The sequence below is a fragment of the Gobius niger genome (genome assembly GCF_951799975.1).
Source record: "Gobius niger genome assembly, chromosome: 19".
Taxonomy (NCBI): domain Eukaryota; kingdom Metazoa; phylum Chordata; class Actinopteri; order Gobiiformes; family Gobiidae; genus Gobius; species Gobius niger.
In genome coordinates, this window is record NC_136870.1 from 11,648,557 (window position 1) to 11,675,033 (window position 26,477).

At 42.7% G+C, this 26,477-nt stretch overlaps 1 protein-coding gene across 2 annotated transcripts in view; it reads right to left on the reverse strand.

Annotated features, from left to right (window-relative positions):
- Nucleotides 1-26,477, reverse strand: part of ankfn1b (ankyrin repeat and fibronectin type III domain containing 1b) — a 97,392-nt gene that overhangs the window by 64,285 nt on the left and 6,630 nt on the right. For both annotated transcript variants that reach the window (XM_079576736.1, XM_079576735.1), the window contains exons 2-3: nt 23,897-24,072; nt 20,329-20,567 (exon numbers count right to left, since the gene is read on the reverse strand). In XM_079576736.1, the coding sequence (XP_079432862.1) occupies nt 20,329-20,567; nt 23,897-24,072 (415 nt within the window). The remainder of the gene's footprint in view (nt 1-20,328; nt 20,568-23,896; nt 24,073-26,477) is intronic.

A 26,477-nucleotide genomic window follows, 5' to 3' on the forward strand; every position in this document is an offset into this window, starting at 1 on the left:
TTCAATGAGCGGCTCTCCCAGCCAGAGTGAGGGAGCGTGGTGGAAGACAGCGGTGGAAAACCAATTAATACACACCTCAAAGTCTTTGTCTGCACACAAACAGACAACAAACGTTGCCAGGTTGCATTTGAAGATCTACTCTCTACTATGAAGATCAGCTTGAAGAATTAGCATTACTTTGTATTTTTTTCATCTGCGAAGTTCTAGCAGTATGACTTGGCACACTCTTGGGGGAGTGGTTCTAATGTGGCTAATATAACTGTAATATTGCTATAATGGAATAATGAGCAGCGATTTTGTTGAAATTGCTGTATTCAGAGAGTTTGGTTTGACAGTGCTCGCGGTGTTGCGCCTAGCGTGGTCCAAAGGTCGGCTCATATCAGTGTGCGTGTTTAAAAAAAGCCAAGTATGCGCTCAGACATTCACTGCAGTGCGTGTGCCGTGTGGTGGAACGGGCTGAGCGGTTATTAGCTGGCAGGGATAATTGGACTCTATGTAGGTGGCATGACCCAGCTGTCTGCAGCAGGAAGAGCGTGACCTGCAGCGCTGACCTTACAAATGCAATACAGTCACCTCTGACCCCGCCCACGTATAAAGGACAGTGTTGTCTTTCTGCAGTCGACCGTCCAGCTAAAGCACATTGGTCTTTTTCTTTCTCTTTTGTTAAAACATGCACCCTGTTATGTTATTAGTTTAAAGAAAAGATATTAGTGACATGTGACTGTGAAAAGTGATGTGCCACTTCCTGCCTAGATTAGTGTTAGTGACCAGCACCTAAATCTGAACAATAGTAACTGTGGCTGTCATGAAGATGTGATAATGGTCAATATAGGACCTTGTGCTTTATTTAACTTTAAAACCATACAGGTTGATTTTGTTTTACTCTAGTCTAAGAACTCAATGCTGATGGTACTAGTATGGTACAGAAAAAATATGCTCAGGAACTACTATTACTGAAAGCAATTAGAGCTGAAAACTGGTCCAATTGTTTTAACATAGTATAAGTCATGGCAACATGTAAACAAGCAGCAACCTCCTTCTCTCTTGATACAGTTGCATTTTTTGCCTTGTTCTGCTAAATTAATTTGCGGTTTTCGTGTTTTTGTGTGTCTTTGCTGTGTTTTTGTGGGGTTTCATGGATTTTTTGCTGCAGAGATTTCATGGTGGTCCTGAGGAAAGCAGATTTTTAAAAGTAAACAAACAGCTAGCTTATGAGCTAAAAACATTTGAGACCTACAAATGTCTTATTCTGAAGAGGCACCAAGAGCCCCCCTCACACCTGCAGCACAGTGGAGGCGTCACAAGAGGAGTTACAGGAAACAAAAAAGGGACAAACGAGGAGGTATCCAGGCAAGACTCACATGCCTTCTATTGTTCAGGCTAATGGAAGTTCAGTGGAGAATAAAAAAGATTAACTGCTAAGCTCTTCCCAAAAGATGGTGAAAGACTGTTGTGGGAGCAGTGCAGGGGGAAGAGGAAGGAGGAGGTGACTAGTGCAGGACACCATGCTCTGAAACAGGGACAAACCCAGGAGGCGGTGCACCGTTTCAGAGGAGCACTGAAGGCAGCCAGCCAGGTTTCCTCCGGATGCTACAGCTTACCCTACCTCCAAAAACATGCTGGTCAGGTTAGCCCACAGTGGCGGCGTGGCTCAGTCGCAGTGGCTTTGGACTACGGTTCTTTGGACTACGGTTCTTTGGACTACGGTTCTTTGGACTACGGTTCTTTGGACTACGGTTCTTTGGACTACGGTTCAATGACAAATAAAGCACTTACTTACTTACTTACTTACCTAACTTACTTAATTGTCTGTTTTTCATGAGGCACACCATGTTGTCCCAGCTCAAATAGATAAGAATCGAATAACTGTGTATTTGTCCCACAGTGGAGAAATGACATTGTTGCAACAGCAAAGGACAACAAAGCAGAATGTGCATATGAAGGCAACAAGTGACATGTCGATCACATTAATTGATCAAAGTTGACTGGTTATGAAAGGAGAAAACACACAATGATTATTCCATTTTATGATAATGAAAAGTAAGCATTGGTACCCCAAAAGTTTGAAAGCCACCCAGCCCTAATGATGGCCAGGACAGAGATTGAACAGCCTTTTCTACCCATGTCTCCCCGTGTGCATCTATCAGCAGCATGTCCAGGTAGGCCTCCCACGGGGCACATTAGACCCGCTGTATCTGTCAAGACGGTAGCGGCGCTCCCTCAGGCTGCCCCTGAGCGTCAAGCGCGTCCCCTCGCCTGCCTGCTCTCCTGTGTCACAATACTGCCGCTGAGTGACTGCAAAGCCCTAATGGATGCTCATATCTGTCGGTAGCCTGATCTTCAATGAAAGCCCCTGGCAAAAAAAAAAAAAGAAAAAAAAAAAGGGCAACACTGAGAGAGGCTTCATGTGTTAAGTCGAAGGAACGCCTTTGATGGGGCACTGTGTCGGACTTTGGCATCGGCGTGAAGAAAATATAATGAGCAGAAATGTACAGCGCGCATAAGCGAATGCAGGTGTCGCAAAGCCAATGTCCAGTCTGTGTACGGCAACGCGAGTGTTGGGTCATTAGTGAGGCTTTGAAGACTTGGCATCCGCGGCAAATTCAGCAATAAACCGGAGGAATTCAACAACAAAGTGATCAGAGGGAGCGGGATTAGCGATTCGGTCCAGAGATGTTTGTTACTGCCATGCATTTCGAGCGCGCAGTTTCACCTTAACACCAGCGGCGGTTCACAGACGTATTTACGCGTTGCCACAGTAACGCGAAAATAATCAAGCGGCAACATCCATAATGATAACGTGGGGCTGCACAATTGATTATATGCAATTATAAAATCTCAATTATTACGTTTATGTAATAGATGCAGGCGTCTTGGGGAACGCCCACAAATGGCCACAGTGGAGGGGGGAAAACAGAAGGAAAAGAACAGCTCTTTCACCAATTACTCCAACTCCACTTCACTGCTGAATTGATGTATTTCCTATCAAATAAAGATACAAGAGACAAGCAGAGGAGCAAAGTGGTTCAACAGCCCATAAATTCCTAGATAACAGAGAATGCTAATCATAATGCTAACGTTAGCTTCACGCTTCGAGTGCCGTTTCTTTTTACTTCAAGTGGACAATCTGCCCTGTAAAAACTTTATTTGTGTGCGCTAAATAAGAAAGAGTGGGAAAAAAATGAAAACTATGCAACAAGCGAGACCGATTGTCCAGGATAGTTGAGAACATACGCAGCGGTGTACAAGTTGATACTGTAGCTGTGTCTTTGAGTGCCCCCATTGTTTCAGGCTAATTTCATGGGATCAAACCAAAGCATAGCACAGACACAGTCAGAGATCCCTCTAATTGGCCCAATGGAAAATGACCACATTTAGTTTTCAGCGGCAACAATGATAGAATAAAAAAAAAAAGGCAGCACAACTCAGGGCTGTCAATCAATCATGGCCAGAACGGAAAGTGCCTGTACACCAAGCGTCACTTAAACACCGAAATAGAACTAGATTGGGCTTTTACTGTCACTCAAGAGTGCCTCAAGAGCGAAAACATTTGCTGCAGAAGAATGGGCGAGGATGACACAGACGGTGATGAAAGCTTTGTCCTGCAGCGCCATGTTCACGGAGAAGCTGTGTTTATATGAATGCATTTTACAAACTTAGATTTTGTTTCAACAAGAAGCGACTGAGACAAACATGTGAGGTGCATTGATAAGTTTACAAAACACGTTTCTCCTCGTCCTGGCAAATGGAGATCCGGCAGTACAATTAAGGGAGAGAACAGTAAGTGAGACTTTGTTCAGTTTTGGTTGGCGATGTAAAGGCTCAGTAAGTTGATGGCTTTGCTGCTGCGGTAAGGATGGGGAGAAGCAGGGATCTTTTCAAGCTTTTTCAAACATATTTGGCTCATGATCAACCTTTTCCTGATGAAGAAAAAAAAAATAAAAAAAAATAAAAAAACACCTTTCTTGGACCAGGATAATTTGCAATCTGACTAATGCTAGAAAAATTGCAATTAGCCTTATGGTTCACTCAAAAGCTAGAAAGAAGACGTAACTATAAGGTCTTATTCTGCCCTGGGCTGATAGCAGAGACGGTCCCATGGGTGCCCCGGGTGACTCATTGTTTCCGAGAACTCTCACATGTGTCGCATTAGCAGGAGATCACTTATCAAAGTGTGGATTCTCGCCTTGTCGGCTTCTTCTATCTATCCGTCCAAAACCCAACGCTACATTTCTGTACCGGTCAAAATGTGACATTTTCACAAAGTTTAAGTTTAAGGTGAATATGTCAGAGTCACAAACATAGGCGCTTAAAATAGTCGTGAGATTTTGAAGCTAGGCATAAGGTCTAGACTCTGGGGAGTTTCCTTAGGCAGGGAAACACTGGTGCCCGGGCCAACTGGACAGACCCAGGACATTCCAATACAGAGCCACAGTGGAACAGAATACACATGGGGAAAATCCTTCCAGTGCCACTCTCCATGGACTGAACGCGATTGAGGAAAGGCATGTAGATCTTTCTTAAAGGGACTAGACGGAGTTTAAAAAATGTAAAATTATGTATTTTTGACCCCCTATTTGCTCCAGCAATATCCTAATGTGTAGAATAAGCCCAGAACTCTTCACCACAACTGCCGCTAAAATCCTGCACTGTCACTCAAAAAGTTGTTACTTTGGGCCTGAGGTACCGTCAAGCACAAGCTTAATATAGAAACTGCAGCTGCACATAAGACCTAAGGTGGCAGTAGTGAGTATAAACATTACAACTTTCATCTAGTCCCTTGAAGATCATTGACAAATGAAAGCTGGACACCATATGAAGATATAATCTATTACATTTTCTTTGCAGCAACAGAAAAAGATCCACTGTATTTCTATCCATGCTGTAGTTTACTGCATAAATAATAACAGATTGGGTTATGGGTTAAGTTTGACGATCAAGTCATGAAGTAAACCAACTTCACGCGGGTCTCAGGAACAACGCCACATTAAAGCATGAAACATTCATATTTTCCAACCACATACTATGGTCTGTCTGCTCTCCCTGGAGTGTGTGTCTGTAGGGCTGCATATGTGGCTGGTGACAGGATTTCTTAGTGACTTACAGTGCCAGTATGTGTGTCGGGAGCATACGGGACACAGCAGCAGGGGGGTCTGAGCCCTTCCAAATATGCATCTTAATGGCTACTCTGTTCCCACCATCAGAAGTGATGGAGAGGTGCATGTTTTTCAGTGGGGCGCAGGCACAGGAGCGCAGACTGACAGTGAGGAGACCCAGCAACATCTGCCAGTTCAGTGAGGGTCATACCTGACTCCTTCAGGCACAGCAGTGTGACACAGGTCCACACACTCTGCTGAGAGGAGAGAGCACCAGCCTCCTCAGGCTGGAGCTGTTTGTCACTAAATGAAGGCCTGCATTCTTTGGTTTCCCAGGGAGCTGGGTGCCTGCCAGTCCCCTGGCCACTGAGTGCCATTTTATTAAGAACAAAATGGAGCCCCTATGAAAGGAGCCCAGGACTGAGGCTGCACAGGTCTGTGAGCTGAGCCCCGGCATAAACAAACAGCATCTTAAAGAGACAGGCGTGAGGTGTAAGGATGCGTCAAAAACCTGGACTCTGGATCAGCTCAGTGCCAGTCTGACCACTGTCAGATCTGGCTGTCAATGTGTTCACACTAAACTGATGATTAACTGTATATTATTATGGCTATTTATCTACCTAGATGGCGGACAATTCTCCTTCATTATATTAAATACTGTTGTGGAATATACCCTTGGACGACTCATCAAATAATGGTGACTCTTTAGAACAAATAATATGTTCATATAATGATTCCCTGTGAGCTTAGTTTGTAGCTGCCTTTACAATGGAAAATGGTTGCCTGTATCATTTCTTTTAGTGGTATTGAAACACAGATGGCAGAGGTGAGATAGAAGAGATGCAGGTAAAAAACAAGAGCTAACAAGTATAAATGAGTTATATGGCTTGGCTGAGTATATATAGTTTGTGATTCACTGAAAAAACTGCATTCACATGGACACGGGTGATACAGTATGTCTCGACCAATGTCCTAATGACAGTTTGCACCTGTGGGAGCCAGGATTCTAACCGCCAACCTTCTGATTAGAAGACATCCTGGTCTACCATATGACCACCATAAAGACAGGTCAGTAATATCTACCCAGACACTCCTGTCCTGTTGATTACAGAAAAGTAAACTCAGGCCATGCCCCTCCCCTCACTCCCCGGCCCTGTCGCTCCTTATGATACACATCGTATTTCAGCGGCTGCACGTTTTGGATGATGAGATATGTTTGAGTAAATATACGGAGTGCTGCCAAATGTCCAATTCAGCATGTCGCCAGAAGGGGTCAGTAAGACAAAGTTTGTTCTGAGGCATGCTGCCAGAGCGAGTGAGAGAGACTGGTTTGTGTACACAAGTCCACGAGAGACTGTGGTTTTTCTCTGGCATCTGCGCCCAAGTAGACGAGGTCTGTGTGTGTGTGTGAGAGAGAGAGAGAGAGAGAGAGAGAGAGAGAGAGAGAGAGAGAGAGAGAGAGAGAGAGAGAGAGAGAGAGAGACAGGGGAGTACGGCGAGAGATGGGGAGAAGAGGGAGAGAGGAGCACAGAGAGAGACAGACAGAGAGAGGTCATGTTGCCTGCTGCGCAAAATCTTGTAACTGCTGGTTGACTCCCGCCCCATCTCAACAATGGGATGGGTTACACAGGTCAGACTTGGCCCACAGTCTGGTCACACAGTCACAGTCGCATCATTTTACTCACAGTACTGGACAGCTCATCGTAGCTTTCGATGAATGTATTGAGGTTCTGGCGCTTCTTCATGCAGTAAAGTAGACCACAAGGAGGAGGCATCTCCAATAACAGAAAGCAGGGCTCACCAGCAAGTGTTTGGCCACAAGGGCATGCAACAGAAGTGGGTCCTTGAAATGACTGATATGGTTATAAGAAAAGAATGTGACTCAGAATAATGTCTGCTACATTCCAGAAAAGTAAATATCACTTTAAATGATGTAACCTACTCAACATCACAGTTGTCACTTTGGATGTAAATATTAGGCTGACAGCAGAAGGGAGAGCAATGGGGGATCATGTTAGGACAACAATCACGTGTCCTAAAGTGTACCTGTGCTTCATGCCTTTTCTAAGAGAGTGAAAGCTCAAGACAGTTGGTGTCTAGACCTCTTACGCTGCATGAAGTCCAGACATCGACTGTCTCAATGTGGGGAGCTAAAGCTACACTTTGAGGACTGTAGAGAGGTGGATCTTAGAAAATGAGCACTGTGTGGCCTCATTGATCTTCAAAAATGATACAGTGCTGGATCTTTTACTGCATTTTTATTTTTACACCAGACGATTTTTGTTACATTACATACACACTGTGGGTTCATGAGGTGCCAATATGTGTATATTAAATAAAAACGATACTATAAATAATGTCTTCGGTTTCAAAGAAAGCATGTGTTCTCAAGGATCAGCATATCTCAGTGCTCAGACACTCTCACCAAGTATGATGGAGTGCAGCCAACATCTGTGTTTGATATCATTTAACCGAGCACTTATTGTGGAAGCCCACCAGCTCCACGGAGGCGTCTAGTGCAATGTGAGTCTCAGTCTGCCATGGCACTGCGGTGTGCACAGACACTCGGGTAAAACGTGTGTGCTACCTTCTTCAGGAGGAGATGTGCTCGAGAATGTGCTCTGAGAGAGTATTAGTCATCACTTGGGAGTTTGTTCTCCAGTGGTACGTATGTATCATTACATCTATAGTGGAAGGAATAAACAAAAAACATGTACTATTTTTTTGACAAAGACCTTTTTGTAGAGAAAATTAATGGGTAACCACAATAAATGATCAACCACTCGTCTGCACGCTCTTTCCTCACACCAATTAACTTTACGTGCGTTTAATAAACCACAAAGTGCACATAGTCATAGGTAAACTTTTAACATTTGATTGTAAATTCCCTTTTATTACATGGGAACACGGGTTGGGAGTGAATGCAGCGCAGACATTTGAGAGCAGGCTGAGTGTGTGTGGTGGCCGTAGTGAAAGCCGCAGCCTCTCACCACATCACACAGACTGTGGGAGACAGAATGACAAGGCCGGGAAGCAGCCAGCGTCTGCCGCGCACACAGGCATTTATCACACGTACCCATCATGCCTCTGTGCACGTCACACGCACACACATTCTCCTGCCCGCGTCATCAGGCCGCAGGTCCGCTCCGGCGGTCACTTCACGGGCCAAAGATGCAGAGAGCGGCGAAGGGGCGTGTTTGTTTGAGCAAACTTTCTCACAGACGGACATTGAGTGAGAGCAGCAAAATGCAGCTGATTTGTTTTCGACAAGGAGCGGCTGTCACTCACTACATAAAATAGGAAAATATTTGAAGTATTTATTTATGTCCAGACAGAAATACGGCACATAAATAGGCTAACAACACTCCTGATGACAAGATAATTGCAGAGGCATAAAATTCACCCAGGCACACGGTAGCAGAGGCTTTTTACACTTCTGGGAAAGGCTCAGTGTTTTTCAATACCCAATCATGACCAGAACCATTTGAGTCACACAACTCCTTCATGTTGTGACCTCCAAAACTCCACAACTATTAATGTCTTTAAAAGTACCCATGAAAGGATAATAATGTACTGAACACTGAGCACCATGTTTAAGCCACTTCTCAACTTACTGGTCGAAAAAAAGGTTTTCAAATCAAGTCAGATTAAACTAAAATGTCCAACACCAGTGGTGCAGATGTGGTTACCATTCAGGGCTTGGAAGCTTCTTTTAAAGACAGCATGGCCCTGAGCGCTACCTCTCGACTGCTATTATAGGCACAAGTGTTATTGAGCATCACAGAAACATTCAACTTGATAAAATAATATATAATTTGATCATTGTTGCAAGTTGAAAAAACAAACTAGATATATTGGTGGAAAAGCAAACATGACAAGCATAATTTAGCCCCCATTATATTCACCACTGTGTTTATGTTTGACTTTTAAACCTCAATAAAAGAAAGTCATTCTCTCAAAGACATGCGGCACAAGTTTAGGTCATCCGAGGGTGAGTGAAAGCTCGAAGCCCTGTTTTTCCCCTTTTTGCGGTGGACACACACATCAATTTCAAGGAAATTGCTCGCCCCATTATTGGAAAGTGTTACCGGAATTTCAATTAAAGGGGTGGAAGTTTTTAACCTCGCACCACACAAATAAACATCGCACCCCTGCTCTTCACTCACTCAGCGCAGACACCGAGGCAGCAGGAGACTTGGTCCTCGCACACTTTCGGAGGGTTCCTTTGCGCCCGAGGGCCTCACATCCTGAGAAGGTCACTCACAAACGAGGCTACGACCTTTAGGTGACAGTGAATCGCCCACAGAGCTACCAACGTGTCTGCAGTTGAAATGATGACATCCGATTTTAGGTGACGCTTCAGCGCGAGAATCCGCTCCGAGCAGAGGAGGTGCGGGGATGAGAGTCAATAATGTTTGTTTGGTGGCGGATTACTTTAAAAACACACTGGGTCCTAAAGCAAATAAACAGCGAGGACACGAGGAAAGCAGACGGGATTAGTGAAAAGACAAAAGTAAGCAAACGGCAAGAGCTGATGATGGCGGGTTTAGAAAGTTCTGACCAGAAGTTTTGGGGAAGAAACTAAAGATGTTTTATATGGGACTTTATCCGTTTCTTACGGAATTGGGTCCTTTATGAATGTGTTGACTCATTCATAGAAAACCAAGCACACTGTCCAGTAGTAGAGAACAACAAGTTAAACAATATAGCTCTGAAAACTTGAATGTGTGAATACCCTATTAGTCTTTGACAGAGGATTTGAAGCAGTATGACGGCACAATCCCAGTCTCTAATAATATTTTAAATAGAAGTGCCGCGTAAAACTCATTGGAGGCATAATTCAAGGTATGAAGTAGGTTTTAAAATGGCGAATCATTACTCAGAGGCCAGTTGGGTCCACACCTGACGCCAGAAGACGCGTGGATGTGTCCGAGCGCACCTCCGAATGCGTCACGACAGCACATCCTGGCTGACTAAGGGGGCTGGATTTGTCATTTTCAATACCGGAAAAAGGAACAGTACATTGAGTTATAGTCTATCAATAGAGCGGTGAATGGAGAGGAACAGAGGGGGGGGAACGCACTTTGTCACGAGTGAACTTGTTAATCCGTTATAAGAGCTCCCACGTCAGTGCAAAACAAAGCTCTCGGAGGAAGAAACAGCGAGGAGCGATTCTCAATCTACATAGTTAATGAACGCCACTGCACCGGTTGCCATTGGCGACCAAAAAGGACGCTCAAAACATTCCCATGGTACCTTTGTGGTATTAGACTATAGTTTTATAGCCTTAACTGGATCAAAATAATGTTTAAATGAGTGGTATTTTGACACTTTTAAGAATCAATTATTAAAGCTGCATTATGCAACTTTTAATGCGGAAAAAAAAAAAGGTTGATATTTGTGCGTATTTGACCTCGTAGTGACCCGGAGGCTGTATGAGTGGTCAGCGCGGCGCCTTTACTTTCCATCACAGTGGTCTCTCGGACGCTCCAGGATCAATCGTTTGAAAGGTTTTCACTGCTGACGGAGCCTCTCACCAGAAAACCTACAAAACAAGTGATACTGGATAAGATTGTAGAGACCACTGTGATGGAAAGTAATGGAGCCATATTGGCCCCCCATACAGCCTACAACGAGGTCAAATACACACAAATATAACCCCCTTTTTTTTTTTTACGCATAAAAAGTTGCAGAATGCACCTTTAAGGCAGCACAACAACATTTTCTATCCGGGTCCTTTCAAGTCTTCAAACCTGACTCTGCAGCCTCTACAAACATGTTCTGAAATGCATGTGATTCTTGAATTAGTTAAGCCCTCTCTCAAATGTTAATGTTCTTCAGGATCTTGATATCGAAACATAAAAAAAACAGGATGTGTCTTCAAAATGAGGCAGTCCTATCCCTGTTGTAATATCTTTGCGCAGTAATTGCATAAAAGTCCCCATAAGCAGTCCATACAGGGCTCCCTCTGGGCAACTGAGCAATCAACTGTGCTCACATCAGAAACTGGAAACCTCAACCGCGAGACACTGAAGAATATGTGGAGGGATGCTGCCCCCGTGTGGACACTGGTGGAACAAACAAACCTGCATTAGTGTTTAGGACGGATAAATACTCACTACATGTTTAGGAGCCAGCGGTAAATGTATCCTGAGCACATCAGAGGATTTGTACAGGGGGGAAAAAGACTAGTCTGAACCAAAATGGGAGCGAAGGACTATTGAAATGGTCAGCACTTAAGTCATTTTGAATGTGCTGTACTGCAAATGACATTATGGAGCGTGACGCACGTAGGGATTCTATTACTTCCAAGGCCATCTCTTTTATACGGCCCGGACGCGTGATGACAAAGTGCCGCTGAAGTGGTTGTATTCAGTTTAAGGACTGCATGTGCTTCTCAAGTCAAGTGTTCTTTCTCGCACAAGTCTGTGTGGGCCTTGACTCAGTATCATGAACAAAGTTGTAGCCATGTGAGTGAGATCATTTGGCCACGTGAGACAGAAAAAGAAGAATATTACAAAATGTTCCCTTAAAGCACATTTATTTTTGAGCAACACGCTGTCCAAATTTTAGGCTTGGCGCAATTCTGACATCCCAATTCTCCAAAGGGATGAGTTTAGAAGCAGCTTTACGCGTTTTAGGGAGCAATACTGTCACGGTAATAGCCCCTTTTTTTGGTCCTCTCATTTTGCTGCTTACAGTTTGTTGTAAAGGTACCGTATGGGCAGCGGAGCTAACTGATTTGCTTAAGCTTATCAAAGTGTCCCACAAAATCTTCTGTCACAGTGGATATAAAACAACGAGCTTTAGGTAAACTGCCAAATCTGCATCTGCTCATCACCTCGTGCTAAATCCATATTTGCAGACGGGATTTGTGACAGCTTCGCCGCTTCATTCAAATCAAAATCTCCACAACTATCAAAATGGCTAGGCCTGTCACGACAACAACATTTGGAATTCGATACATCAAGGCAGGAAAGTATCGCGATAGACGACATTATCGACTCTAACGATACTCGATACTGTCAACTCTCAGGCATAAAAATGACAGAAAACCCAGAAAACCCATGGAATATAATGTAGGCCTAACTCAATTTGCTTCAGTGAAAAATCCAAGTAAAGAAAAAATGGGGGGAAATGCTAATAAATGTACAGACGATAAATATCGAACCCGAAATATATTGTTTATCTGTTATTTACTGAACGGTAAGTCCATATAGTGATTATCGTGACAGCCCCACATGTTGTATCAAAATAAACCACTTGGATCAAAGCAAAGCAGGAGACGAGCTGGTGATGTCCCGCTTCCAGAAAGTTATGAGTCAGGTCTCACTCACAGTAAAAACACGTGTTTTAAAGGGATCTTTCGCCAATAAAACAGCCATAATCAAATAAATCAGGCGAGATGCTACGCCGTGTGGCCTTAGATTAATCAAATCATCCAGGTGCCATTGCCCTTGTTAACAGGAAGCGCTGCCAAAAGGGGCGTGACGGGAGACAAAATTACGTCTCGAATCAATAACTCCGCCATACAGAGATACATCACTGGATTTTCTCGTTCGCATACCCTCTACGGATTCCGTAGCGTCAAACTAATTAGCGGCTAATTGGCGCGCCGGGGCGGTAAGGGCCTCGAGGCTTCCTGTTTGATTGGGGGCCACAGCGATTAGAGGCAGTTCTGCAGAGCCACATGAATGCTGCCAGTCGCACCATCCGTCTCACTGGAGCATCTGTCATCTGTGGCCTTTCATTCCACACGCCCAAAAATGCCACTTGTTGCCCTAACGTCCCCACAGCACCAGATGATGATTACAAAATACAATACGTTCGAGCATTGGTAACAAAGCTCTGTATGTAATCTGAGGTCACAGTCTGGCAAAACAAAAACAAAAAAAAAGTCTCCATTGTGAACTTTTAAGTCAACCTGTTTTATTATTTGTTATGATTTCGTGCAGCACATTTTCTCTGTGGGCTACCTGACCTGCATCGCCAAAGGAGAAACAATGACAAATGTGTTGTTGAGAGCTGGGGCCATGGCTCAGCCCTCGAGAAGCAATTCTGTAGCTGGCCGGTGGAGATCTTCGGAGACAAAAGGAGATAAAAATTTAAGCTCAACAATGCCATTGTTTTGTAAGTTCCCCGAAAACCCTGAACCTCTGCCATTTGAGCTGTACGCAGTGCCCTCTAGTGGGGGAAAGCATGATTTAAAACCTGCCTTTTCCTATCTGCCTCCCTCTTTTTGCATTGAAATTCAAGTGCTATGCTCAATGACGTCCTCGAGCCATTTGAGACTGTCTCACTGGAAGACATATCCAGCCCTAAAAACTCAGCTATGATTCATTCCTGGCTTTTGAACACACAATAGAAATATGCAACAGATGGAAGGACAAACATAGCTATTGCCATGTTGATGAGCAAGCTTACATTGACATTTGACATGACATTTTAACCACCTGCTTGATACTTATTTCTTTCTGGACTTTTCTACAGCAGACAACTTGCAAAGGCTACAAGATAGGCAGCTCAAAGGGCCCTCTTCTGTGGAGAATGTGTTGGCAAAGTTCAGACGGATTTGTGCATTTGCTCGGAGTTCATCTTTCATTCTTCTCTCAAATGGTAGTGCTCGACATGCTCTGAGCCTTCAGAACTAAATCTTGATGTATAAAAGGTAAAGTGCGAATCAAAAAAGAAAATAACAAAGGAGCCCAGAGGAGCTGAGATTTCCGAGACACTCTGACCCAGTTGTTTCGCCAAATGCCATCACATTCCTTGCTTTGCCCTTTCACAACCCTTTTGAAAGCATAATGTTTGCTTTCTGTCTGAAACAGTCCACCCACAAGCCAAAGTGACAATTTCTGTTATTTACTTGACTGACCTTAATGATATGCTCCATTGGCGTAGTCCAAAAAACTAATGACGATGTTCATACCCTAACACTGCAGCAGCGGATCACTTATTTCCTCAATGTATTCCATCATGCTTTCTCTCCCCTTGTTGAATGGGATGTCCACAATATTTGACTTTATGAAATATTTGGTATGAGGACACTGTCTGCCTGTTCCCCTGCCGTGCTAATAAGCCCTAACAGAGAGGCTGCCAATGATAAGCGTTTCTCTTTCACCCAGAGGACTATGACAAAAGCAGCGTAGTGAATACAATTTGCCCCATTGGGACAAACGCCCCAGTGATGTCTTGCTTGTTCTGACACTGTGCATGTCTATGGGCTATTTAAAACCACGTGATGTAGCGTCAGGAAATGGGACCTATTTGTTTTTCTGAAGAGGCTTGCTAAATGTTTGGCATATCATCTGGAGCTACCTAAATGATAACTAATGAACCTAAACCTTCCTACATGATGCTCAATAGACTGCAATTAAATCTAGAGGTCGACCGATAGGGGTTTTTCTAAGGCCGATGCCAATTTTTGGGGATTATTATTGGCCGATGCTCATATGCACCGCCGATATTTTCTGTCCAATATTTCTGTCCGATTTTTCCAAATGTCTTGTCTACAATCCTGCGTATGAAGCGTCTAAGCTGTCCTCCAACAACCCCCCATACAACAGCGCATCCATTACAAAGTTCTGCTCATCACCTACAAAGCCCTAAACAATCTGGCCCCCCCATACCTCACAGACCTCCTACAACGCCACCGCCCATCCCGTCGCCTACGCTCTGCCGACTTAAACCTTCTCAAACCCATCACCAAATCAAAGCACTGAACCTTGGGGGACCGAGCCTTCGCCATCGCCGCCCCCACCCTCTGGAACTCACTTCCCATCCACATCAGAAACTCAGACCCACTGGACACACATGTTTCAGCTCACCTACAACCAACAATAGCTCTGCCACCTTTGTTTGTTCGTCTCATCTGTAAAGCGTCTTTGTGTCCCCTGAAAAGCGCTATAAGACTTATGCATTATTATTATTATTATTAAACTGTAAACTGCGTCAGTATTGAACTGTGACAGCAGGGGTTGCTTTATTTGGGGCATAGGGCTGATTTATTAAAAACATTCCTGTTTTGTAGGCACTTGATGCACCGATCCAGATTTTCTGCCTCCGATACCGATACTGGGGTTTGAATATCTTTCGATATTAACCAATACCAAGACCTTTTCTCAAAAGTGGCTTTCTCTGAGTGAAAATGTGAATGGTCCACTTTTCTCCAGTGTGAGATGAATAGAGTCTTAATTTTTTCTTGCAAATTTCAGATTTTACTATATATCAATTAATAAACTAATGTAAAAACAACAACAAGGATCACTGGACTTTTCTACACTTAATATCCTTGGCTAGATGATAGGCCTTTATGTTGCATTAATATTAACAACTCATATAAAGAGATCTGGCCATTACAAATAATGTATGTTAGTATATCAGTTATTGCATTAACTAAAATTAAGGTGCTGTATTTACAACAACTTTCGGTCCCAGGGATATCGGCGTTTATCGGCATTAGATCGGCCGATTGCCGATATTGTAAAATGTTCAAATATCGGCCTCTAATTAGAACCATATTTATTATCATTATCAGCAAAACTATCATGATAAACTCAAGTATTAACGGAGACCCGGACAAAATGCCAAGAATTTAGTGAGTCCCTATTTCCGACGATGTGAATAAATTGTATAAAATGACGTGCACCAGGTAGAGCCTTGATGTTGACTGGTGAGTCAGTGACGAGGCGCAGAGCTGAATATGAATGATACGGTGTGTTCGTGTACTTAACCTGCCGCTCTGTGACTAATGCAACACAAAAGAAAAACAAATAAGCCAGAAACAAATATTTATAAAAGTGGACAAGATGTTGACTCACACATGATTGCGTGGAGGCTATTCCCTAATAATATAACCCTCGGATGTTCGTTTTATCAACAGCAAAGCAATTTGAAACACAGAATATTCCTTGCAGAGGCTCAGCCACTATATCCAGTCTATAAATCTCTGGTGCCATAACTTTAAGCAATAAGAGGAGCATTCATGTGAACCAGCCTGTCAATCATGTGCACAGGGAAGGAGGTTTTCAGGTCCAGTCAGGGGTTGGAAACACATCCAATTATCTTATAATATATTAATGATAGAGAAACCAAATAGATTACATGTAAATGCCATGAAACTGACATGTCATAACTTTCTTACTACTTTAATATAGAGACCGGCTTCACCATTCATTTCAATGGGGATAGAACGGTCAACTCAAACAGGTCCGGTAACAGATGTCCACATTTGAAGAAATAGGCTCTGACAGATAATGGCATTTCTGTGAGGGGGAGGGAGCTTGATGGTTTACTTGTAAATTTCTCGCTCTCCTCATTTTGCAATCTTACAGGCTGTCACTGTACGCGCTGATACAGATTGACACTTTAGTAAATCTATAAACACATCTTCATGCTCATAATCAGATCCCGGCAAAAATCTCTTGACCACTTCTTCAAGCATTATCTATCGGATAATTCAGCAAAAACACAAAACATACAGTCTCAAATGGTGAAACAGATGGATTAAAAACAGCAATAAGAAATATCAACAGACCTAAAGGGTTTACATGGATGAATCTCGTGGTTTATTGTCACACACTGCCCCCTCCAGATAAATAAACAAACAAACAAATACATTTTCGTGTTAGCTACGAGCCACAGAGGTGGGTTTGGCTGAAAAGATGCCAAAGTAAAAAAAATATGTTATTGCCGGATAATTATTATTTTCAAATGCCATAATAGAAGTGCATATAATGGTTCTCAAATGTCACTGATGCTTTCAAATTCATTAAATACACAATGTACGCTGCTAGCCATATGGAAGTGTCGAGTATCATTTTCACTATTTACTCATTTCCATCTCTGTCACTCTAACTAAGTCATCCTAATACACACAAACTGTGGACTTAAGACAGTCATTTGTTAGCTAATCGTTTTGATGTTGGATGTCAAAACAAATACAGGCCCTTGAAGCAATAAGTAATAAAACTGATAACTCTTTTTCCCACAAAATAAAACACACAGTTGTATTTATTTTGCATCTTTTGTAACCCGTACTGGGCACAATCTCCAGACTCATGTCACTGCCGCATTGTCTCTGCATAATGTGTTTGCATAATACCACAAATGTTTTTGTGCTGTCTCACTGTCAGCCCCTCGCTTCAAAAGCAACCCAAGTGTCCGACACAGGTGCCATTTGCAAGAGCCGCAGGGCAGACCAGCAGTTATTTTTTCACGCGGCTTCAAAGACAAAAGTCAAAATGTATCCATCACGGCGCTCAAACGAAAACAGACATTTTCTTACGAGAAAACGGGCGTAAATGAGTTTTTCCCAGATAGAAAAACAATGCTTGACTTTCTAAAACAACAGAGAGGCAAAGCTGAAAAGAATCGCAACCAAAAGCAACCAATGTGGGGGAAAAAAACAGCTGGTTTATGTAACCTGCCTCTCTAATGGTGCCTAATATACTTTTATCCGTCTATATTTTCCATCTGGCGTGCTCAATTGGAAGTCCCACAGGAGCTGCGGCACAGAACTCAGCCAACTATGAACAGCAGACACTAAAAAGTATTATGCCGCTTGAGTGTAAACGTGAGCGGAGCAGGCTGTATTGGGATGTTAATTGGCTAAAATTATGCAAGCTCTTACCCCGAAGCATGCGCGGCAGGTCATCATATCCAGCGCTGTACCCATTGCGTCTGACAAAAAATGGTTTTCTTTTAAAGTTGACCAATTCTGGGCTTATCCAAGTCATGCAGAGCCGTAAAAATGAACTCAAGGTGGTTCTCAAAATTTTCAGTGCAAAAAATGAACAAGAGCAAGAAAAGACTGGGCTGAATTAATTGTCTACTATTCTAACAAAATGATATGTGTGCGACAAGTCGGGGGGTGCTTCCCACCTCAAGCTTGCCCTTCCTTGGAGTCCTGTTGCACCCTAGACACCGGACACCCAATTACAAAGCCTAGACAGGTAATGAGGTCTCCCGTTACACCGTGTGACCGGCAGACAATATTGTGGCCAGTGATAAATATTTAAAAAACACACTCACTAAAAGCTGCTGCTCATGTTTGGCATGAGTGGCCGCCCAAAGATCCAATAAAACACAGCGGCAGACTCCAAAAGCAGAAGTCGTAGCATTTGACTTGGAGATGAAGTAGCACAGCCAGCAGCCAAGGTTGAAGGGAGGCAGTCGGGGAGTCCAATGTTATTATTCGAAGATGAAGGCGTTATTAATTTTACTGCAGGGAATGGCATTGAGGCGGGGGGGAAAGAGGACGTTATTGCTTTCGGAGGGTCTAATGGAATCGATTGAAAATGTTGCTTAATTTTAGAACGGCTGATTAGCTTTTCTTCCTTTTTTTTTATTACACACGCAACATTGGACAACGGAAAATATTCATCTATAAATATTATACAATGAACTGAACTAAAATTATTCAGAATAAACAAGTGTAACCTATGCTAACTCATACTCAGAGAGCAAGCACCTGTTCCCTGCGGACAGGTTATGATTTCATCTTGACTCAACAGGCCATCTGTTTAACTCTATACTGTTACTGTCATTGTGACAGGGCCAGGCTGCACTTTGGACAGAGTGCAATATGGCAATTTCAAGGCAAATTTAACCTCTTAACCGAGCACATTTTCTCCAGTTCGGCTTCACCCAAATCTAAAAGCTTCTTGGGGAAAAAAGTGATGAAAAAGTGATGAAAGTGGCAAAAATTTGACAAAGAAGGGACAAAAATGAAAACTTAAGGAAGAACTAAGTAACTTGTTTACCTTAATAAATCCTTTTCATAGTCCCTCTGGGGTAATACAAGTGTTAATGGGATGATTGGGGGGTCTTTCATCTCTCCCTGGTATCTCTGACCAGAAAACCACAATTGCAACTTCGCTGCCTATGGGTCAGATGCCCCAATACACACTAATGGAATCACGAAGAAGAAGCTAACAGGCTAACGGGCAAAGCTAACTGCGGGCTAGCGCCACTTAAACAGTATTTACAGGAATATGCCACCATTTTTACATACTGCGGATGTCGAACTACTCCTGGTATTATTACGCCTTACAATATACTTCCCCTTTTTATACGCTTAGAAAATCCACATGTAATTATACTTTATAGTGTACCACTTCATGTAACCATATTTAAAGGAACAGGCCACCGTTTTTCCATACTGTGATATGTTCTTACCTGAGCTTAGACGAGTTGATACGTACCTGTCTGGTCTTTGTGCCCGTGGAAGAGCATGGTCGCTTCCAACTTCACCCCCGTTTGGAGCCATAGGAATACATTGGTAGAGGCCAAATGCTAGCAACGTCTTTGGTCGTTTTGTGTGACTGAGGGCACGCACAAAGACCAGACAGGTATGTATGAACTCGTCTAAGCTCAGGTAAGAACATATCTCAGTTTGGAAAAACGGTGAACTATTCCTTTAAATAGGACAAACGTGGAAGAGCTTGGTAGCTTCAATCTTCACCTCGTTTGCAGCTATAGAGAAGGAGAGGCTAAATGCTAACGCCGTCTGTGCTGTGTTCACGTGACTGAGGGCAATTATTGAAAAAAAAACGCAACATGCTACAACACCTGCAGTGGCGCTTATTGCCTCTAGGGGCATGAGTTGCTTACCAAAAAAAATCACAAAAAAGTGATGAAAAAACTTCAAAAGTGGCAACAACAACACGGCAACAACGCAGGGGAAAAATATCTGTTCAGATCAGTTTTGTAGGTCTTACACTGGCCTAGAGTCTGCAAGCTCCAGCCGAGAAGCTTTTAGATTTGGTCAAAGCTGAACTGGAGGGTTAAGAGGTTAAAACTTTTAGAAATACAGACTCTTCAGTAATATGAAATGTTCACATAGTGTAATGTTAAACCAGTGAAAAAAAATGTGAAATACATACATGTGTTTACCAGTTGTGACCAGCAGCTAATGGAGTTGTTCTGCCGCTCTCTTCTCCACTGCTTCATGTCCTCTTTTGTATTGTTTTGGCTAATGCTACAGCAGATTTTGCCCAAAACATTCAACATTAAGAAAGCTTCATCTGAGTGAACGATAGGCTCATGTAAGCTGTGATTATTAACTGAATGAATGCTTCTCCACTCAGCCCTGTGTCAAAAGTCATTATGTTACCTATACCACAACGTATTGCGTATGAGTCATTCTTCCTCGCCTTTACAATATGTTAATGCACACCTACACCGGGGAACACTAACAATAGCCACAATAGTGATGTGATTCATGACTTACAAACTTCCTCTTGAGCTTGCCCTTGGCGCGGCGCGGCTTGCCCTCAGCCGCTGCTCCCGCGCTGTCCTCGGAGCCGATGTCCAGGTGGTCGTCGGCGGAGACACTTTTCCGGAGGTAGGCGGCTCTGGCCCGGAAGTGTGAAAAAGGCGACTGGGATCTGGGCCTGTGCCCCTGAGTGGTGCCCCTCTTCTCCTGGTCCTCCTCTGTTTCCATGTCATCCTCCAAACGCCACAGCTCCCCTGGAAAAGAGAGCACTGGATGACAACTGAAACCGAATGTACCTATATCAAAAAGCTGTTTACGCTTTTATTTATTTATTTTTCAGTTTTGTGTTTCGTTTTCCTAACTCTGAAAAGAGTGTATTACAAATTCAGTAAAAAAAAAATCCTTATATGATACTGGAACATTTTGGCTTTCTTTTGTCAGTTTGAAATTGCATAAAATAAAACCACATCTGAGCCAGTCCAATTAGGCAAATCACAACTATTCATTTATGTGCTGCAATTACTTGAGCTGCCATCCCCTGATTGCTCCCATAAACTGTTTCCGGATTGTAATTAAGCAGCCTCTTAAGGTGTAATATTTTTCCCAACCACAGTCCTGCCTTGTCATAATTACGAATGCTGAGCAGCAGAAGAACCTTCATGCAGTCATTTTCTTTGGGACGAAATGGATGGCCCTAATCACTGCCAACTTTTACTGAATGTCTGACGAATGTGGCTGTCCAACGTCAACCTAACAGCCCTGCACTAACACTTAGTGCACCCACAGTCTCACAGCCTAATGCATGCTGGGTAAAGAGACAGGAACTCCTCGTCAATCAAAAAGGATGGCCTGTCACAAGCTGCACAAATAGCTCAGATGGTTTCTTTTACCTGGAGAGTGAAGTGTAGTGGAGCATTTACACAGATACTGTGTGACTAAAGTTGGTTTGTTGAAGTAAGTCAGAAGTTCATCAACAAACATCATTTTAATGACTGTAGCCCGATACAACACTCCGCAGTTTTCTCTGAGGCTCCGTTTTCACCATGATGAGGTTTGGCCAGTGGCTCGCTACTTGACAGTGAGCGCTTAGTTTTCTCAGTAGATACATGATTTTTATTAAGACATTTTACCAGCAGGCGTCTGGCTGCTTTGTTGTTTTTGAATGATCTTGTAAATGTAACATCACAGATTTAGTTCCGCTGACTGAGCAGCGGCCAAGACGCATCTGGCTTTTACTCCGAGCCAAACCAGACTTCCAACAAAACACTCACAGTCATTTTAGACACTACTTAAGTCTCTGAATAAAACCCTGCTGATTTATTTAACAACTTCATTTTACAAACTTTTCTGGTCACCGCGGAGGGATAAACATTCTGGATCACACAAAGCGGCTGTAGCAGACAGCATCCTGGTCAATGAAAGCAGTTGCTAGGCAACAATGGTCCACGTGAGACTGAGGCTAAATTGATATTTGCAACAGAGTAGCACTAGGACTGAAGAAGAGACCGTGTGAATCAGCTGGGACAGGTGAAGTCAGGACATGAGACAGAGGGATTAGCTCCACAGAACAAGTGGATCACAGACTCAGTCAGTCTGAGCGCAAGACTGACCCCGGACCTCAGGGAGAAAGAGGTTTGATACAAAACAACACAAGCAGGGAATTCTGCTTTGGTATCGACCCTGTTTGTGAAGCTTTAACAAAATATGAGACTGGGAGAATAAAACGACACGTTATTCTGGTAATGATCTTCAGCACTGCACCTGTTCAGAAACAGGTGGAAACAGACGACACAAACAAGCACTTTGCCAATTAGCATTTTGGAGCAAATTAATCAAACCCCAAGTAATCATTCATATGAATTATCCTTCACTGATTTGATCTTTTAAAATCAACAACAGTTGTAAGTCATTCATTTCAATTAAATCCTTTTTTATTGTACATTGGCGAGTAGTGGTTGCTCAGTAGATTAATGGCTTTGACATACAGCCAGCACACACAGCTATTATATACAGTATTATACACATATTTTACTCTCTACAGTTTTTTGCATGAAACATTTTGTACATTTTGGTTGTCCCCACTCTCCTTCTTTTCTATTCCAATGCCTCAATTTTATCTTCCAGTACAGCTATAAAGCCTTTTAGGTAACACACACGGCTCTGTTTCTCGATTGAGGCAGTGTGTGCTGTACGAAACGCTGTTGTATTAAACATCAAGGGCAGCGCGCCGTCTCTTATCCCAACATTTATAATATAGTGCCAAATCAGATGTCCGGAAGCTTTGATGCGGCGGTATTGAACACCGTCAATCAACCTCTACAAACCTCTGCAGACTGGAGCGGCATGTGAATGAGGGCAGGAGTTATGGATAACCCCGGGCATGTCTTACACCATCCGCCCGCTCCTCCATTCGAGACTTAGACCTGGAGATGTTGAGGTTCCAAGGAGAGATTATGTTCCTAATGAACGTGGAAGTGGCTACAGGCTGCTCCAACCAGCTTAAATTATACACTGAAAATTATGAATGCAGTTAAACCAGGCGCGGGCGGTATGTAGGTCAGATTTGGAGAGTGGAGAGGGTTAGTGCTGAGCTTTGTGTGCGTTTCATCATATTTTTCTTCATTTTTAGGTTAGGATTCCCCATGACTCACAGAATCGAAGGTGGTTTTCCAAAATGAATGGTGGGCTCCTCTGTAGATCTAGTATTTGCTTTATTTAGAGACAGTTTTGCAAATGAGTTCGTCCTCTTTTGGGTTAGTCCTTGTTCAGAAGCACTTTTTCTCCTTGCCCTCATATGGACCCGGTGGATAAGAAATATGACCGAAAACAACAACAACAAAAGATCCCACACTGCCCAAAGGAAGATCTGAACACACTCAATGCACGGCTTGGCCTCCTCCTTTTTATTAATAAAAAAACAGTGAATAAAACTGTTCAAGAGGCACAGAGGCATCAGCCAAAGAGGTCAGCCAAGACGGTCAGCAAGTGCACTGCACACATAAGAGCTTGTGTTCACTCTATGTAACCCGTCACAGACCGGCACTTGTGACTACAAAATAAAGTGATTCTGTAAGAAATCACCGATGAAGTGGCTCCCCTGCTGCGAGAACAACTGCTGCTGCTGCTGCTGCTACTGCAGTGTAAAAATGCTGGGCTTAAAATGGTTCACATAGTGATTGTGTGAAAGGTGAAGAGGCTATTCTGTGTGATTTCTAAGCGATCGGTTTCTGTATTCAAACAAAAAAGCTGGGTCAAAGTTACCTCTGCCTACAACTGAAAAGATGTGGAGCAAATCCTTACGGCTTACTAGAGATAGGACAAAGAAGAAAGGTTCTGTTCAAACATTTTTTGAGATGTAAATGTGTTGGAACCAATGCCTAGTAGACATTCTTACTTTGTGTTTACACTAAATGACCTAATAATAGAGACATTTTGATTTTGACATCCTTTACACTAAAATGTACACATTAAAAGTTAATGTTTCACAAAAAGTACAGTCAACTAATTTATTTGGATTTTTCTTCCAAATAGCACAGTACACTTGTTGCTTACACTTTACATAGATTCATTTGTATGGCTTTACCTGCAGGGGGCAGCGTGCAGGCCTTCCCTTGGCTCTCAGTGGATGGGCTCTTCCTCAGTGGAGGACTCCTGCTGATCAGATCTGAGGGCACCCTGGACACGGTGGGGGACTGGGGGATGCTGGGGAGCGTCCGGGACTTGGCCAGTAATGGTCGTTGTAGTTTCCTCTCGAGTGACCTGGTCAGAGAGCACAAATGATCAATTATGCGGCTGCAGTAGTTATCCAAATAATAAGCAAAACCTTTTGGTGCTGGTGGAATGTATTACAGCTAATCCAAGCCCATCTCCTCTGGCTCATTAGGAGCTGAATTCTTATGCGTAAAAGTGCAGCTAATAAACACAGCCAACTGTACGCACCGACACGCTCTTTAATGAGCAACAAGAGAGCGGCTCCACTGATCAATAGAGAAATTACCCTCACCTCAGCATAATACGGACCAAGGCGTTTAGAGTGGAGCCAGCAGAAATGCCTTTAACTGATACCCCCTACAGTCTCTTCTGAGTGGGGGCGGATCAATAGCAGTGCTCAACAGTCTTACAAGTGAGGCCGACTGAGTCCACATACAAAAACTAACAATTTCCCAGTTTGAAAAAAATTGTTGGTCTTTGGGGAATTGAAGGGACTAAAAGAAACACACGTTCAGGGCTGGTGCCATTCAAGGACTGCATGGTTTAAGGGTATAAAACACAAAAAAGGTTGTTTCCATCTATCTATTAAGAAAATCAAATTTACAAATGTAAAGTGGACATTATAAACCTGGTTCTGAAAAGTAAACTTTCTGCTCCTGGCATATTTAAGATACAAACAAACATTTGAACTAACTGCATGCTGACATACTGTGGTACCATGATGAACATAGTTTGAGTGCAGAGGAGGCAGGGAAGGGTAATGGCTCATGAAATTTAAAAATAAAGACGGCACCATCAGGTTTTTTCTATTACGCAGTAAAATCCAGGAAAAACAGACAGCAGCGCTTCAGCACTAAAAAAAGAAACAGGATTACTCAACACTGCATAAATGAAGCAAATGACTACTCCACCAGTGATTTTGACGAGGGAACAACATTACTACACAGTTAAAGGTTAAAAACATATTTTACATGGCAAGTCCATTGTCCAACCTTTACGTCAAAGTGCAAAGTGATATTAATGAAAACTAGGAATAGTATTTCTTTTTTTTTTTTTCTTTTTTTTTTTTTATAATTCAAGTTTTTATTAATGTTTACTTGGTACATGACAAAATAATCAGTCATACATATTGGCCATTGGGGGTTTCTGCATACGCAGGATGAAATAGTGAAACACAAATGTTTTAATAATAATAATAGTAAAGGATGTAGGGTGTGGAAATCCTTGCAAAATACCCATTTACAAAATAAGTACAATTAGGTTTCTTCCTGTTGACTGGTCATTACATTAAAATGAGACCAAAAGTTTCCCCAAACACACATTGTAGTGTTGTCCTTGTTATTAATTTTATAAAGCATGCGTTCATATGAAGCCATCCTAATCATCATATTTACCCATTTTTTAAACTGTGGGGCTTTGGGGGTTTTCCAATGTTTAAGAATAACTCTAGCAGCCACTGATACCCCAACCATAAAAACAGAGTATTTATCATTAGGCATATAGTATTTCTTGACAGTTAAGAGATTAATAAGAGATTGTTGTCACTAATGTTTTACTGAGCAGCTCAGTCATGGCATTATTTCTCATTTATAACACAAATGTTGCAGGTTAGAGGCCAAAAAGCAGTTTTGGCAGCACACACAGTCGATTGCAGATGGTTACATAACTTCAGCTCAACATGATGCAAGAAACATGGCTAAAAAGGGTTCTCAACGTCTCAGTTTTTGTAAAAGAAAGCTTAGTGAAAGTTAATACAGGAGGGGGGGGGGGGAGAAAAACTCGAAATAAACAGGATTTGAAAGTCTGACAGGCATAAGTGGAGGATGCTCTGACCTTCATAGCCCTGTGACAGTTTTGGACTTTGAATTTCATCCAAGCAGCCTGTAGAGCTGGTTATGTGCATCCTGCTGCTTTTGGCAAAAAGTGTGTTCACCCAGTGCCGATACCTAGTGTGAGCAGGAAGCAGCCTCGTACACAAGCTTTTTGCTTTAGAATTATTTGTCATCATAACTCCCACACTCCCGAAGCAAAACATGTTTTTTATGACGTTATTCATGACTAACACTCCATGTCATGACGTGCACAGCGCTGAAAAGTAGTCATATACTATTTTCATATACTATTTTCTTTTTTAAATTTGTGTCACAAAATGTAGCTCTGTTAGGACTGTTGGAGAGCTCTGGGCTAGAGATTCAAAGGTAGTTAAGTTAAATATAAGTGGCCCTCTATTCATTCAATTCATTGCTAGTTTTGAGTAATATTATTTTGAAGTATAGGAGTCCATTCATCTCCAGACATAGGCTGACAGTTGAGTTTGTGCTGACTGGCATGCTCACCATGCTATCATCTTGCCAAGCACTCCAGGGGGAGAGCAGAAGAAACAAAATGTTTATGTTCCATTTGACTAACTCCGATGTTTGACCAAGGATGTATTAGCAGGCCCGCGGCTGTTC